This window comes from Macaca mulatta, chromosome 3, assembly GCF_049350105.2.
Source record: "Macaca mulatta isolate MMU2019108-1 chromosome 3, T2T-MMU8v2.0, whole genome shotgun sequence".
In the NCBI taxonomy this organism is placed as follows: domain Eukaryota; kingdom Metazoa; phylum Chordata; class Mammalia; order Primates; family Cercopithecidae; genus Macaca; species Macaca mulatta.
In genome coordinates, this window is record NC_133408.1 from 167,564,863 (window position 1) to 167,582,273 (window position 17,411).

The window sequence follows — 17,411 nt, forward strand, 5'->3', positions numbered from 1 at the left end:
ACTAATTGGCAGTTATTTCCTTAGAAATGATTTGGCTCACATTTGCCAAATATGTCTATAGAAATATTAACCAGTATATACCACTAAGTGTGTTCATTTTCTAATATGTTGTAAAACAGAGATTGGCCAGCTTTTTCTTAAAGACCACATTGTAAATATTTTAGGCTTGGTAGCCATATGGTCTCTGTTGCAACTACTGAACTCTGCCATGGTAGCAGGAAAACAGACATGGACAGTGTGTAAACAAATGGTTGTGGCAATATTTCAGGAAAACTTTATAACAATATGAAGTGGGCTGGATGGCCCTTGGGCCATAGTTTGCCGGCCTTTGTTGTAGAACACTGGATATCAACATTAAGTTAAAAATGAAAAAAAATACATATTACTTTTTATAACCTGGAAATCAGCAGCAGTTATATATCATTTTACGTGATTTAAAATATCTGTTAGTGGCAAACAGTTTTTTTCAGGGAATCCTAAAAAGGTTCTAAGGTACCTGGGACCTTCACATAGTCTGAAAGTCCTGCAAGTCTTCCCTGAAGGATTCTGCTTGTAAAGATCATATGATCGTAAAGCCCTAACAAATAGTGATTCCCTCTTCAACAGTCACGCTGTTTTTTAGGAATTAATTGTACAGGGCCTCGCTAAAAACCTGAAAAGCCTGCAGAGGGTAACCTATGGCCTCTAACTGGGTGCCTCTGGGGCTCTACAGTTGATTTCTGGAACTGAGGCAAAGCTGTAGGTCAGAGTGCCAAGAAGCTTAAGCCTCAGAAATGTGAAACTCGACGAAGTATTCTCTGATACATGTAGCCTATTGAAAGACTGGTTCCCTTTGTCTGCTTAAGCAGTTTTACTTCTTGAGGAATGGAATGCAAAGGAAGGGCTCTCCTTGTCTCTTCAGGTTAGCAGAGAAGCATGTTCACTTCACAGTGATTAGCTGAGCTTGCCCAAGACTTTTGTGCCTGTCGTGGCCTGCCAGTTCCCTCCCTGCCTTCCCTGTGGTGTTTTAGCTGATCTGTGCTGTTTGTAGCCATATGGTCCCCTGAGCACGTGGCTTGGCTTCCCTGTTCCTGCTGCTGGATCCTTGGGCATTGCAGATTTCACAGACCTGAATAACATTGTTGTGGGGGATGGGAGAGGGATGGAGTGGAAGCTTGTCCTCAAGAGGTATCTCCTTACCACCCTGCCTAGTTAGAGGCTTGTTGCTTGGTTCTCTGTACCTATATATAGATTAAGCAAACAGAGACCTGAACTAGGTGCTTAGAAAAGATGTAAAAGAACTAGAAGTGGTTCCTGCCTTCAAGGAGCTTACCTGCTAGGGCTTTGTCTAGGAGCGCTAAGTGGTTAACTGGCAGTGGTGGCCAAGTCCAATTTTGGAGATCAGGGTATAAACTATCCATGGGTACAGTAGATTTTAGAATGTATTTGCTTTTGTCCTGATAGTTCTTTGCTGTGCTTCCAGTCATAGCTCTAGATGGAGTTCATTATCATGTCTCTGAAAATTTTTTTCCTCAATTTTTTTTATAATGACAAAATTCACAACATAATATGTAATATCTTAACCATTTCTAAGTGTAATATGTAATATCTTAACCATTTCTAAGTTCAGTGGTATTTATATTCATATTGTTATGTAACTATCACCACCACCTATCTCTACAACTCTTCATTTTATAAAACTGAAACTATACTCAATGACAATAATTCTACATCCCTCTGTTTCCCCTCTTTCTGGCCCTGGCAACCACAATTCTACTTTTTGCTTCTGTGAGTTTGACTACTCTAAGTAATTATATAAGTGAAATCAGAGAGTCTTTGTGTCTTTGTGACTGGCTTATTTCATTTAGCATAGTGTCCTCAGGGTTCATCCATGTTGCAGGATGAGTCAGAATTTTCTTCCTTTTTAAGGGTGAAAAATATTCCATTGTATGTGTATACATTTTGCTTACAACCTGTTCATCTGTCCATGGGGACACACTTGGGTTGCTTCTACAGTTTAACTATTATGAACAATGCTGCTATCAACATGGTTATACAAATATCTCTTTGAGACCCTGTTTTCAATTACTTCGAGTTTGTACCCAAAAGTGGAATTGCTGGATTATATGGTAATTGTATTTTTAAGTTGTTGAGGGAATTACTATACTGTACCATTTTACGTCAGTGAATGAGGATTCTACTTTCTGTACATCCTCACCAACATTTGTTATTTTCTGGTTTTGGGTTTTTTTTTTTTTTTTTTTTTTTATAGTGGCCGCCCTAATGGGTGTGAAGTGATGTCTTATTGTGGTTTTGATTTGTATTTCCTTAATGATTAGTAATGTTGAGCATCTTTTCCTGTGCATTTGCGTATCTTCTTCGGAGAAATGTCTATTCAAGTCCTTTGCGCATTTAAAAAAGAAATTTCAACTTTTCTTTTAGATTTGGAGGTACGTGTGCAGGTTTGTTGTGTGGGTATATTGTTTGGAATAGGATCCAGTCACCTAGGTCGTGAGCGTAGTTCCCAATAGGAAGTTTTTCAGCCCTGGCTCCTTCCCTTACTCTCCCCGAGCTCTAGAAGTCACCAGTGTCTATTGTTCCTGTCTTTAGTCCATGTGTACCCAATGCTTAGCTTCCACTTATATGCCTCTTTGCCTGTTTTATAATTGAGGTTTTTGTTTTTTTGTGGTTGAGTTTTAGGAGTTCTCTATATATTCTGGATATTAATCCTTTGTTGGATATATGATTGGCAAGTATTTTTTCCCATTTTGTGGGTTGCCTTTTACTTTGTTGCACAAAATTTTCATGAAATCTAACTTGTACTATCATTGCCCGTTCCTTTGGTGTCATATTTGAGAAATCATTGCCAAGTCCAGTGTTGCAAAGTTTCTGCCCTGTGTTTTCTTCTAAGAGTTTTGTAGTTTTATAGCTCTTATATTTAAGTAATGAATCCATTTTGAGTTCATTTTTAGTTTTGGTGTTACATAAGGGTTCAACTTCATTTTTTTTGCATGTGGCTATCTAGTTTTCTTAGGACCATTTGTTGAAGACTGTCATTTCCTCATTGACTGGTCTTTGCACCCATCTCGAAAATCATTTGACTATATATGCAAGGGTTTATTTCTGGATTTCATTCTGTTTCATTGGTCTGTATGTCTGATTTTTATGCCAGTACCATATGGTATTGATTACTGTAGCTTTGTAGTAAGCTTTGAAATCAAGAAATGTGAATTTTCCTGCTTTGTCCTTTTTCCGGATTGTTTTGGCTATTCAGGGTCTCTTGAGATTTCATGTGAATTTTAGGATGAGCTGTTCTGTTTCCATAAAAATAATCATTGGGATTTTGATAGGGGTTGCATTACATCTGTAAATCACTTTTGGGTTGTATTGACATCTTGACAGTATTGTCTTCCAGACCATGATCATGGGACATGTTTCCATTTATTGATGTCTCTAATTTCTTTCAACACTGTTTTGTAGTTTTCTTTGTACAAGTTTTTCATTTCCTTGCTTAATTCCTAAGTGTTTTGTTCTTTTTTGATGATACTGGAAAAGGAACTATTTTCTTAGTTTTCTTTTTTCGATTGTTTATTGTTTGTGGAAATGCAGCTGATTCTGTGTGTTGACTTTATATCCTGCTACTTTGCGAATTCATTTATTCTAACAGTTTTTGCGGAATTATTAGGGTCTTTTATGTATACATCATCTGGGAACAGTGATAATTTTATTTCTTCCCTTCCAATTTAGATGCCTTTTGTTTCTTTTTCTTGCTGAACTTCTTTGGCTAGGACTGTCAGTAGTATGTTAAATGGCAGTGGCTCTCTGACATGGTTTTTAAGCGAGGATGCAGCTGAATATTTTTGGCATTATCTGGATTTCTCCAGTGTATTCCCATGTGGTAATATGGAGAGAAATAAAAAATACCTGCCACTTCCTTGCCTTTTGCCATTTGACTTTCAGTTGAAAAGGAAGTTCTGGAGATTGTCTCACTAGGAAGGTGGGCTCTGCTGAACCAAAAAGGGGTCAAGACTTGGTTTGCAGCTTACACTAGTAAACCAGTGTGCTGCTAAGAAAAAGAAAGTGATGGAGTTAGAAGAGATTGAAAGAATATTAACCTGGCTTTAAAACTTATTATTAGAGACTTCATTTAGGTCACTCTTTAGATTTACAGAAAAGTTAAGCAGGTAGTACAGAATTCTTACATTACTCATCCACCCTCAGCCCAGTTTCCCCTGTCATTAATATTTTATGGGAGTACTGTATATTTGTTATAATTAGTATATCAATATAGATACATTGTTATTGACTAAAGTTTATATTTTATTCAGGTATTCATTTATTTATACTTTATTTCTGTTCCAGGATACCACATTGCATTTAGTTGTCATATCTCCTTAGGTTCCTTTTGGATATGTCAGTTTCTCAGACTTTTTTTTGTTTTTGATGACTTTGACAATCTTGAGAAGTACTGCTCAGGTAGTGTGTAGGCTGTCCCTCTGTTGAAAGTTGTCTGATGCCTGATTTTCATGTAAGTACATCCTAAGAGTATCTGGTTTGGTTGTGCTTAGGTGCCTGGAGGTGCCTCCATCAGGATATTGTGGTTTGTTTTTGTTGAGGACTGCGGGGGGGGGGGCAACTGTACTCTTCTGGGGGACTGGGGAGAAGAGACATAGCATACAACCTTAGGGAGTGGGAAAAACAGCCAGATGTCATGATTTCAGAGAGGAGAAGAGGTATGTGTTGTCATTCTCAGTGGCCTCATCAAAGCACAGTCTCTGGTCATGCCTGTAGAAGGCCCTTTTGGGCGGAGAATCCTTTGTTTCTATCTGGTACTGGAAATTTTGGCAGCATTGGGACTATTGGTGGTTATATCCACAACTCAGGAGGCTGTTGAACAAAACGGAGGCTTTTTTGTTTGTTTTGTGTGTGCTTCAGGGTTTTCAGAATCTGAACAACAGCAGCCCGTTGCACCCAGTAAGCACTGTGGACAGGCTGCACAGATGAGAGAGTGTGACAGAGGCTGAAGATAGGCATGGATGTTCCCCTGACAGAACTCTGTAGTTTTCTTGACTCATGGCAGCCCTTAGCCTACACCTTGTTATCATTAAACCATTTTTTCCTTTTGTAATTGGGCTTCAAGAAATGAGGAGAGAATTGGATTTAGTGCACGTATTTGAGTCCAGTTAGTGACTTTTTCCATGTAGATTTCTGCTCCAGTGCCTTAGGTTATCTCTTGGTGTGTGGGGTGTAAGTATAAAAGGGGTTGGCTTGATTAGGGATCCGTAGCTAGCAGAGAAAGTGGGCAGTGTGGGCATACTTCAGTTATCCTGATGAAAAGCACCAGAAGAAATATCACTGTTAGAATGTGGTCGGTAATGGTGCTGATGAGCTGGCTTCAGATAGTAATCCACTCTGCATCTCACTTACTGCACAGTGCGTGGCTGTAACCAGTATTTTATTGCCGATTCCATGTCTCTGCTCAGGAGCTACTTGTTCTCTGGACAGTAATGACACAATTTACAGAGGAATAAAAAACCATAAACCCCACTTATACAGACACGCGGACACGCACACATTCACTTACCCTTCCTACCTTCACCAGCAAGCTAAACCTTGCTTAGCTGGCAGTAGCAGAGTGCGCAGTTCCTGAAGAGGAGGTTTCTAATCAGGGAGATGCTGAGCAGCAGAGAGATTCTGCTGCTGGGGCCTAAAATTTGCAGCTCCAAGAATTCATAGCTGCCACTGCTGCTGACATATTACAAGGGGTGCCTAATCCCAGTAACGTTACAGGACATCCTTAGATCTTCATTGTTCTGTAATCAGGGGGTAAAGATGTGAGGACTATGATACTTTCTTTGGTTTTATTACTCTCTAAGAATGACTAGGGAGCAGAAAACCTCTAGATATTTCTCGTGTCTTGATTATAGGAATTTCCCTATGTTTTTGGGAGTTCACAATAAGAATTCGTTTTGGTTTGAGAGAAGGTGTAGATCTGTCCAGCATTAAGATTCGGGAAATCCTGTGATGTATGTGCCTTTGATACATCTGACAATTACCCTCTATCCTTTGAGTATCCATTTGGAGGAGGAGTTGTATTGATTTGCTATAGTAGCTGTTTTGCTTAGTATGGCTCAGTGGAATTTTTTTTCTTTTCTTTAGCTTGAAATTAGGATACCGGAATAGCAGATATCATGGGAACACCTCCCCACCCCGCCTGCCCCGCAAAATGTTCTGTCATCCATTTTATAATATCTTTCTCTTCATCCAAATGTGGGATTTTGAACAATAGGGAAATCATTAGCTGGGGTCTTTCTTTTTGGTCAGTTTTGTCCAACCCACTACTGGAATTCCATTACTGTGGACATTTTTACTTGGCATTAGTGTGTTTAGATGGTAATGGGAATAAGATATACTCTATTTTTTCTTTCAGTGACTGAATCTGTATTTTTGGTCATACTGTCTAGACAGTTTTTAAGTTCTAAACTCATGAGTGTGTGTTTTTGTGATTGGACTGGCATTAAGGGGCTGTTTGGTTTGGGGTAACCAGCCCTGACCTTGGTCCTGGTATGATCACTCATCCTGCCTTTGAGTACCATTAATCTTCACGTTTTTCTGGCCAGATGAATTTTGGGTTCTGGCTCTCTGGGTTTTAGTGTTTAGCCTATGATTCTCAGGTCTGTCAACAAGGTTACAGGAGAATGGTTATGGTTATTCGAGGTTGTTGTTTTGCTGTTTTCAGGGTTGTAAGTTAATCTTAATTATAGTAGAAAATTAAAAATTTCTCCTTCGAGCTACTCAGTTCTTTCTTAGAACTTTCATTACTTTTCTGATTGCTGGGCTGTTCTTCTCTAATCTGCTTTCATTGCTTACAGTGGTAAAACCCAGGGATATCTTCCCATCCACTAGCCATAGTAAATCATCTGTGGACTTACAGATTGATACCAGCTGTCATCTTTCTTTTTTCATTCATTCTGTTTGATGGCACTTAACTCCTCCTGTTTTCTGTCATATGTAATTTCTCATTTATGTTTTATATCCTTCTTCGGATTGTTTCTTAAGGCATTCCTTACTCTTTGGTGTGTGGTTGGCTGGTTCTTTGTGTTTCTGGTGTGTGGCTGGCTGGTTCTTTGGAAAAGGTAGAGAATTGCTGTTTTCAGAGGAAGCTGCAAGTAAATGGATACATTCTGTGCTAGAAGATCTAAGGCCTTTCAAGAAATAGTTAGGGAGGCCTCCTTTAAGATACTTATCAGTGTGACATCCATGATGGCAAAAAAGAGTCTACTTCCTTTTGTTTCACGCATAAAAGAGGAGGGAAATTTTGCCAGTCCACCCTCACTGTGTGGCAGCTGACCCTGTAAGTTTGTTCAGTCTGGTAGCTCTTAAAGAGGCCTGATTGAAGCCTAGAAGAGTTTGATTTTGATTCTGCAGATGAAGTAGAAGGTGACAGTGTTTTGTAGTCTACAGCTACCTTGTAATAAAGTGTTGCTTGAAAGAAAAAAAAAAACAGGCATGGAATATAATTGGGTGAATTTTAGACTGCTGGCTGTATTATGCGTTCTAGTTATAACACTGATGTGGTAAGATCCCAGTGTGAATGGAGTTTTATTCTGTACACATTGTAGAATGTTCTAATAACCTTCACAGAGGAATATTTATGCTTTTGTCCTTTGACTACATATCCTTGTAATTTATCCCAGACTAGTTCTTTTTCTTCTGAGTGTGGGGTCCTGTATTACAGATCTTGGATTCCAAAACAAAGATGTCCATAGTAGTAGTGCTCTGAAAAGGTGGCTTTCAGAGTATCTGAGGTAATATCTCAGTAATTTCATGTTTCTGCCTGTGAGATTAACAGCTGAGCATCTCCTTTCCCATGCTGAGATGACAATTCTTTCTGCCCTTCACTTGCCTTTGATTTTTCTGCTCTCTATTGGGGCATCCTATTTTGGTTCTTTCTCATCTAGTGCTGGTACCTTCTTCAAATCCAACCCTTGCCTCTTTTTCTAGATTCACATTGAGATTTTGATTTTAGTTTAGAAACTGTTTCAAGGAAAATCTTCAATTACATGTAGAGACAGGATTTCCAGTTCTTAAGCTTTGTAGTTAACCACACATCTTGGTCAGGGCAAAAATAAAAAAAGATAGACCATCTTTATGAATGATACAGATTTTGTCTCATTGAGAAATCATAATAAGGTCTCTGGGAACTGATAATTATAGCATAGTTTTCTCTGACATTGTTGCACCATGAAGGATGATACTGTTTCTCCCACAAATGGCTATTGATCTCACTTTCTACCTGTGAGGGTGGTGGGCCTTGCTCTTGGACATGTGATGGAGGACATAGAAGCAGGTTTAAGCATGTTCCTTTTTGCTCACAGGTGATGCAGGTTCTGAATGCTGATGCCATTGTTGTGAAGCTGAACTCAGGCGATTACAAGACTATTCACTTGTCCAGCATCCGACCACCAAGACTGGAAGGGGAGAACACCCAGGTGAGAATAGGGAAGCAGCCATGCCTCTTTGCATAAACCAAAAGGAAAACGTTGGAGAATTAATTAATATATGATACATATATGTGGGAATGCAAAGGGACAAGTATTTTAAATCACCACAGTATTATTTTCTAATATTTATAGCCTGACTATCATTGGGCAGGTCTCAGTGTCTTGTGGCCCACACCCACTGCTCTGCCGCATTTCACATGGGCACTGTTGGCACCTCTCCCCAGGGGGCTTGAGTGCAGTGAGGGTTGGGATATGTGAGATGGTGGATGAGTTTATTAACAATATCTTATTTTTCTGTGAATAAGGAGAGGAGAAGGTCTGTATCTCATGTACATTGTAATAGGACCCGTTTCTGCTGGTCATTTTGATTTGATAGTTCTTTACGTTTTTGTTCTAGGAAGAAATGAATCTTGGTATATATATTCACTGGGGTCACCTACTCATTTTTTGCAGGTAGTAACTATAATTGGTAGTTAAACTGTTTACTATTTTTTGGATCTTTTGGCAGATAGGTTCGTGTATGACTCAGGTATATCAATTTTGAGAAATGCTTTGCATGAAAACTCTAACAAGAGTTGGTATTACACGTGCAGACAGACTGATTTTTTTTGTAGTCATGACAGTTACATAGCCATAAGAGTTATGAGAGTTGGGAATAGGGATTAAGGCTGAACATTTTTGGGGGTTTGGTTATGTCATATTTTTACAGACATCTTTGCCGCTTCTATTTTTGTCCACTGATAACTAAAGTGTGTGATTGTGTTGACTAGTTATAGAACTAGTTCCTTAATGAGAGCCAGCGCCAAAGGCAAATATTTGGACAGTTTTCAGAAATTAACTATTGTGGATTGAAGTTTAGTGCTGTGTGTACTATCTACTGCCTGCTTTTTTTTTTTTTTTTTAAGAAACAGAGTCTTGTTATTTTGCCCACACTGGAGTGCAGTGGCTATTCACAGGTGTGATCATTGCACACTACAGCTTCAAACTCCTGGGCTCAAACAGTCTTTCTGTCTCAGCCTCCTGAATAGCTAGGTCTATAGGTGTGAACCACTGCACGCAACTTATCTACCTTTTTTTATTTATCCCTTTGTACAAAAGGGATGGGATAAAAAAAATCCCTTCTGTACAAAGGGATAAATGAAAAAAGGTAGGTAAGTTATTTTCTGTACAAAGGGATAAATGAAAAAAAGGTAGGTAAGTTGGGTGCAGTGGTTCTAAAGGTGTGAAATTTGCTTTTCTGATGTTTTGCACATATACATATCTTGGTTGCTTTCACAAGTTGAAATTCATGCATTGTTTTCATTTGTGTGAGAGTTTAAAGACAGCACATTAAGAGTAAAATAAAAATATGATTGTCTTTTGAATCAGATCATGCATAAAAAACATATACAGGATGGGTGATTTGAATGTCTGGCCAATCAGTTTTTTCTCTCTCTTTTTTTCCCTTAGAGAAGGCAGTTTAATGCAGCAAACAGTATTATGGTAAGGTTGAGAATTTAAATGCATGAAAGCTTAGAAATGCCAAAATAAGATTCTCTCAGTAACTGTAGCTCTGCCTCATTGCACAGAGTAAATACACATCTCCAATTTTATCAGTATTGGGAGTAGTCCACAATTCTGCATCTGTGCTGTACAGTTGGAATTAAGGTTCCCACAGCAACCACAACTTTGAAATTCTTGAACGTTAATTTTTGTGCCTGTATCATCAGCCAGTGCATTATGTTAATGTAGACTATATAGCTGAATTTTAAGCAGTTTTTAGGGGGATGGGGGTGTTATAGCTTAGGTAGGATGATAGCAGGTTTTCTGAAGTAAGCACTAACCTACTACTGAGTATTTTTAGTTTTCCCAGGATCCTTTGGAACTCGTCAGTGGGTAAAAGATGCGTTTCCCTTAGCCTAATGGCTGATGGGAAATTGTTGGAATTGGAGTATTTCTTAGTTTAGGCAGAATCCTGATTGTAGAATTTTTTGTCTCTTACAAGGCGTGTTACCTCTTTTTTTTCTTCTTTTTTCTTTATTCTTTCTTTTTCTTCCTGTTCACTCCTGAGATCTTACTCCATTTTAAGACAGTTCTAAGTAAGGCTTAGCTGCAACAATCTACAACATATGGCTTATGAGGAAGATGGAGGAATGATTTCCATTATTTGTCTGTTAAAGTCCTTTGGAAGAGTTTAGTGAAGGGCCACATAAGAAATAAGTTAATATAATGAACCTTGAGTGTAGTGGTGGAAGGCACCTTGAAGAGTGGCCAGTTTTGATGGGTGGTCTGGGTGATCTTCCCAGGTCAGCTGCTGTATATTGTGAGTGTCAAAGATGAGAAGTGAGTCAACAGGAGGAATGGCTCTCTAGGCCAACACTGTCTGACAGATACATAAATGTGAGCCACACATGTGAACTCTATTTGTTATTTTAAATTATTACGTAGCTAAGTTAAAAAACTAAAAAGAAACATTAATTGTAATTTTAAAATTTGACATATCCAAATTATATCATTTCAACATTTAATGAATATAAAAAATAAATGAGACATTTTCCCCCTTTTTAAAACCAAATATTTAAAATATGGTATGTACTGTACATTGGCGCTACATTTTAATTCATTGTAGCATATTTCAAGGACTCAATAGGCACATGAGGCTAGTGGCTACCATTATGATTAGTGCAGCTTTAGAAATTTGCATAAACAGGTAGTCGTTGTTGATATATATTTACAGATGCTTATTTTGCACCAGATACTGTGCTGGGAGTGCAGCAGGGAATAAACAGATGTCCTATCTCTGCCTCATGGAACTTTAAAGTCTAGTAGGGGAAATACACAAGTAATTTTATTTATCTTAAGTGCTATGAAAGAGAAGCTTAGAATTTAGGAGAGTGCATAGTCTGGAAAGGCTACTTTGAGGAAGTGACATTTAAGGCCTGAAGGGAGATTAGGAATTAGCTAGATAAAAAGTGGGAGAAGACAGTTTCTGACCTGGAGAGCAGCAATGACAAGAATTAGGTGAGTTTTGGGGACTAGAGAATGGATGGCTCTTGTGGATGGTGCATGAGTGGTATGACACCTGTGTGGTACGAAACCATAGGCAGTGTCAGATCAAACATGTCCTGTGAACATCTCAGGATACTCAGGAAGGGAGAGAGAAAATGGGGCATATGATGAACTGCTAGTGATTTTGTATGACTGCAACAGAGGATAAATTTCAGGGGAGTGTTAAGAAATGGGCCTGAAAGTTAGACAGGTGCCACTTGTTGAAGGCTTATATGCCATGCATTTTAGGTTTTATCTTGAAGAATTTTGAACTGGTGAATGGCATGTTTGGATTTAAATACTCTTGTTTTGGTTGTTTGAATTTACAAGATATGAAAGCAATTTGCATATAAAGATAATGTTATGCCTGATAAAAACTTATTTAGCAAGGAACTCTGGATTTTCTTTTGGTAAGCCTCAGTTGACCAAAGACTTGGAGAATGACGTGATGAAGAGTTAATGTCTTAGGAGATGTTAACTCTTTCAGGCTAATGAGTGAGAACTGTGGATGCTGCTCCAGCAGTCTTTTTTTTTTTTTTTTTGAGACAGAGTCTTGCTCTGTCGCCCAGGCTGGAGTGCCGTGGCGTGATCTCAGCTCACTGCTACCTCCGCCTCCCGGGTTCACGCCATTCTCCTGCCTCAGCCTTCTGAGTAGCTGGGACTACAGGCACCCGCCACCTCGCCCGGCTAATTTTTTGTATATTTAGTAGAGACGGGGTTTCACCGTGTTAGCCAGGTTGGTCTCGATCTCCTGACCTCGTGATCCGCCCGCCTCGGCCTCCCAAAGTGCTGGGATTACAGGCGTGAGCCACTGCACCCAGCCTCCAGCAGTCTTTCTTTATACTTGCCTTTCAACTTAAATAATTCCCCCACCCCCAACCCCTGCCCCTTTCTTTGGCCTGGGATTACTAAAATAGAAAAGAAAAAGAAGAAGAAGAAAAAAGAATTCCCCAGAGCTCTTATAAAGTGTACAAGATCCTGCTCTATGCTTATCTTAAAGTTACCAGAGATTTACAATATGGGTGTGGTAAGAAACATCACCTGGGCATCCTAGTGTGACTGTAACTGTGTTTAAAGACTGAGCAGCAGGCATCCTCTTGGAGTCAGGTTTCTGATTTCCTTTACTACATACCAACTGTTGTGACAGTCACAAGTGGAGCATAGTCAAGTATTCATGACATGGATGTTGAGGCCAGGACCTCTGTTAGCTCATATGGCATCTTTGTGGAAATTTAGAGAAGGGTACTGCTTCTTCCTGTCAGCATCATGCCAGGGGCCATGACTTGGCAAGCAGAATGGAAGCTAAATTTTAGCTTCTGTTCTCCCTTTGTCCCCTTTGCCAGGTATACTTCTGCAAGGCACAGCATATTGGCAAGGCAAATGGTACAGCCATTTCTGCAAGGCAAAAATATCGGCCTGCCCTAGTTAGAACAGGCTGGTAGAATCTCCAAGGAAAACATCAAGGGCATTTTTTGGGAATTGAGGAGTGGTTTTGTAGTTGTGGAAACATGGAGCGCTTGAGGATTGTTAAGAGATGAAGGTCTGCGATGGATGGACTACGGAGGGTCTTGAAAGAAACACTAAGGACATTACCTTCTCTCCAATTACAGGACTCTGCCTGGGGGTCAGTGGCTTTGGCATGGAAAGGATAACTTGATAACTTATGGTACCAGAGCCTTTTCTAAACCGAAGAACAAAGCGGAAGAGGGTGCAGAATCGGGAACTAGATGAGTGGGTGAAGAGGGAAAGTCTGTGGCATGGGCTCCCTCAAGGACAGGCAGATGGGGGCAGACATTCCTGCTCTAGTGCAGGCCTCCACTGCTAGCTCCCAGATGAGGACTCAGTGGGACTTTACCTTCAAGGAAGCATGGGGGAGGTTCTTTTAATATTTTCTTCCTCCGAGACAACTCTACATTTGGAGGATAGTAGGGCAAATTGTTTTTTTCTGTTTTGTACACAGAAACAAGTTCATTTCTCTTAAATTATACTGGAAGATGAGCTTTTTGCCTATTGCTAACCATATTTCCGCTCCCTTAATTTGGTTACTTTCTAATTGGAGCCAGAGGAAGTACTTGGACTAACATTGTGATCAAAGGAACTGTTTTCACCCTAGGCTCTCCAGTGTTACCCAGGAATTCATGGGTAGCCACTTCTGGATTTTGGTTGGAGCTTGGTTTGTTGCTAGATAGTGTTATGGGAGAGTTAAAAGGTGGGATGTGCAATATTTCCCTCCATAGGATTCTAGGTGGATATGTCTGATGTTGTTGATGGTGTTTCTGTGGCACCCTGCTTCTGGATTAATCCAGTGTCAAGTCGTAGGAGATGTTAACTCTTTCAGGCTGAGAGCCAGTTAAGAAAGCTGACATGTGATGCTGTCATGAACCTGGCCATGTATCAGGGTTTCTCTAAAGGTATAGTTTGTTTTATCCAGTTGTTTGCTATAAAGAAATGTGCTAAATCTTGGAGAAAGGCTTTGGGTTTTCTGAGCTGCTGCCTTAAAGGAGATAACAGGTTGTGCGGATCTCAGGACTTCCTAGAGAGCACTTGACTTTGATCTGAAACTGGAAAGCCTAGTGCTCTCTTGCCCAGGGCTGCTGTGGGTTTTGTGTTACACTTGGAGTGTTAATGACAAAGGAAAGAGCCCCCAGGCATCCGATGAAGGGGCTGACTTATTCTCCCTGAAGTCTGTTCTTGTGATGCTGTTGTAGTTGACTAAGAGATACAGAGCTGAAATTTACCTTGAAAACAGGTAACATAATTTACCTAATCCCCAGGTGTTATGTGTGTAAAGTTTGCTTTAGGTTGCTGGGCCTTTTTCTCAGATTCCTTTTCTTAGCTGTCTGTCTCTTCCATTCTCTCTCTTTGTATCTGTTTCTCTGTCTCTGACAGCCCCCACTCCCAGCGCTCCTGCTTAGTATTTAGTATGTTGGGAAGGAAGTGTGGAAACCCAAAGGTGGAGTCTTTCCCTCAGCTGGTAGTCACCCCCTGCTACCAGCTTCTATTCATTTCCATCACCCTGTCTTTTAGCATCCTCTCTGTGAATTCATTTACCACATAAAGGTTTGTTCACACCAGAGCCTCCAAATATTCAGACCTGGGCACTAAAAGATCAGTTTTATTAAAGCTGCCATCTGCTGAACCTCCCAGTGTCCTTGTTGCCTTCGTTTGGGGAGTCCATCTCCCAGACCTGGCCACCTGGCTCTCCAGGGCAGGCAGGTAGGAGAGAGGAGCTGAGATAGGTGCATTAGTGATGCCCTGGGATTCTTAAGGGCTTTTTGTCAGAGGAAGGGTCGTGTAAGGCACTGATAACTCCATTCATTATACGGGGCTCTGGGGTGCTTTGCCATTAAAAGCGATTTTCCACCTATTCCCTCCAGTTTAGATTTCTAAAGGCAAAATGACTGGACCCTCTGGACCCTCAAGCCAACTTTGCCGACTCTGAAACGCAAGCCAATAGAAAGTTGTGGGGTTGGAGACCCTAAGTGAAATTGGAGCAGGCCAGTAAACCCACTCACTGTGATCTGCTTGTGACTGCTTGTGACATAAGGCAAATAGCAAATTAGAGAGGGACTCCAGCTTGGCGTTAAGGACCTTGGAGAAAAGTAAAAGCTCTTTGAAATGGATATAACATTTCACCAGTCTCCAATGGAGAGATTTTGGGACTGCAGCAATGTGATCAAAAGATGCAGAATATGTCAGAGGCTGGCGGAGGTATTCTGTACGAGTTTCAAATTTGTGTGATCTGGGCATTTTTGAGAACACTTGAAATCTTCTTTGTTAGAAGACTGAAAAAAAAATTACTATTAGAAGACTGTGGGTGGGTCTTAGCTCATCTATTTAAGATTCCAGGATATATGTGTCCTGATTTTTAAGATTAATATCTGGGTCCCACCTCTTAAAACATCCCTGTGACCTATTCCCGAGCAGTAGAGGTCAGGGAGTAGGGAGACAAGCCTGCCTCCTCGTGATGAGGTCAAGACATTTGGTATCTGGGTAGATAGCAGACGTTGCTGAAGTGCACATTTTACTGATCTCTCTAAGTGAATTTTAAACTGGAGAAGACAGCATGTGCCTGTCTTGTTGCCCTTTGATTTCCTTTCTTCTCCCCATTACAAATTATATTTTCTTTCATTTCCTTTAGTTATGTATTCCCTTTCCCAGGATCTTGGTTATTTCCTTCAAATAATTTTTTGGGATTTTAACAATCTCCTGGAGGGTCTTGGTGGTTTATCCCTGAACTGGGTGCATTTACTTCTATTAATCCATATCTCTCTCTTCCTTTAATCTAATCACTATCACACAGTTCTACATTTTCAATTTATCTAAATCTTTCTAGTGCTGGTGTGTTCATATTTCTTGTCTCTTCTCGATCTTGTGACCTGCAGTAATTCTGTGTTGCTTCTAGAATTGACAGCACCATCATATTCACTGCCCTGTGAGCATTTACTATACCTGCTGTGCTGAGGTAACCCTCTTTCTTGACCTAGTTCTTGAAGGCCCCTTTAGGCCAGAGACTTCCATACGCACCATCTTTCCCTTCTCTGTAGCATCCTGTACTGTTTATTTGTATACATCCCTACTTTCCATTGTGAAATCTAACCTCTTCCAAGGCCAGGAATGGAAGGGTCTTCCCAGCTTTATATCCTTTCTTCCAGAATCTTACAGAGTGCAGTGAATAAATAAACATTTAATAAACATTTGAATCAGAATATCTTCTGAGGCATAGACCTAATTCCATATATTGCTTGTGCATGGGCATCATTTTTACCACCTCCCAATCCTAACCCCCTTGACTGCTCTGACAGCCACATTGGATACCAATGTGCTGGTACCCAGCTATCTCAGGAGGAAGGTTTTGCACTCCTGTTTTTTACTGCTTCCTAATTGGATTGCTTGTTTTGCTGGCTAGGTCACACATGGCTGTTTTCTGTAGCCACTTCTTCTTCTACACTCCCAGTTTTAATCTAGTTGCTGCCATTGGGTTGACTCGCCCTGCCTCTCTCTGTGTGGTGGTTTTCCTCATAATGTGTATTCCATTAGCACAGTGCAGATTGAGTTTAGTCCACCAGAGGGGTTAATTTCACGATTTTAACTGCTTTTGAAGATTGGCCCCCAACTGACTTTCTTTCAACACCTCTACTCTGATTCAGGCTTTTCTGATTATCTTCCTTTCATATTAGTTCAGGTATCTTGATTCGTTGAAGTTTATAGTTGCAGTTTTTACTGAGGGGTATGTATATATTTTACTGTTGTCGACCTTGTTGGTTGTCAGATTATTTCTTTGCTTAGAACTAATTTTAAAATCAATTAGAGATTTTTCCCTTCATCTTTCTCTCTTTATTTATGAGATACTGATTGCAGAGCTACCTAAACTGTGTTTAGATAAATTACCTTTTTTTTTTTGTATAACATTTATATTCAAGGCAAGTTTAGTGCAGTCATCCAGTGCTTCGCATTTTTGCAGGCCAGGTCTGTAGGTTTCATTCCTTGGTGGGCTAATTAGCTTTGTACTGGGAAAATTTTGTGCAGTTCAGAAACCAAATATTTAAGTTCCTCGTATACATTAGTCACTGTGGGTCTGGGAAATTACTTTTATGAATAAGGTGTTTATAATTTTAGGATCCATATCTCTAATCCTGACAAGTATGTGTATGTGTTATGGTCGGTCACCAGGTAGACTTTAGACTAATGACGGATTATGGATGAAGCGACATCATTTCTGTCACTGTTCTAAAAAAAGGCTTTTCAGAACTGAGAGTGGAATGGGAAGCTTAAGGACACAAATGATTGCTTTTTTTCCCCTACCAAATGACAGGCCAATTGCTTAGGCATATTTTTGATGTCACTTTTCATTTTAGCCTTCCTCTGAAAATCTACGGTCAGTTTATGGGCTGTTCACGT

The 17,411-nt window shown here is 40.0% G+C and overlaps 1 protein-coding gene across 5 annotated transcripts in view; it reads left to right on the top strand.

The window, feature by feature from the left end:
- The window catches only part of SND1 (staphylococcal nuclease and tudor domain containing 1), a 439,060-nt gene that overhangs the window by 60,476 nt on the left and 361,173 nt on the right, over window positions 1–17,411 (top strand). For all 5 annotated transcript variants that reach the window (XR_013415510.1, XM_077997257.1, XM_077997256.1 and 2 more), the window contains exon 10: window positions 8,358–8,471. Coding sequence is in view for 4 of the 5 variants with exons in the window: in XM_077997257.1 (XP_077853383.1) it covers window positions 8,358–8,471 (114 nt within the window). In the remaining variant the exon portion in view is untranslated. The remainder of the gene's footprint in view (window positions 1–8,357; window positions 8,472–17,411) is intronic.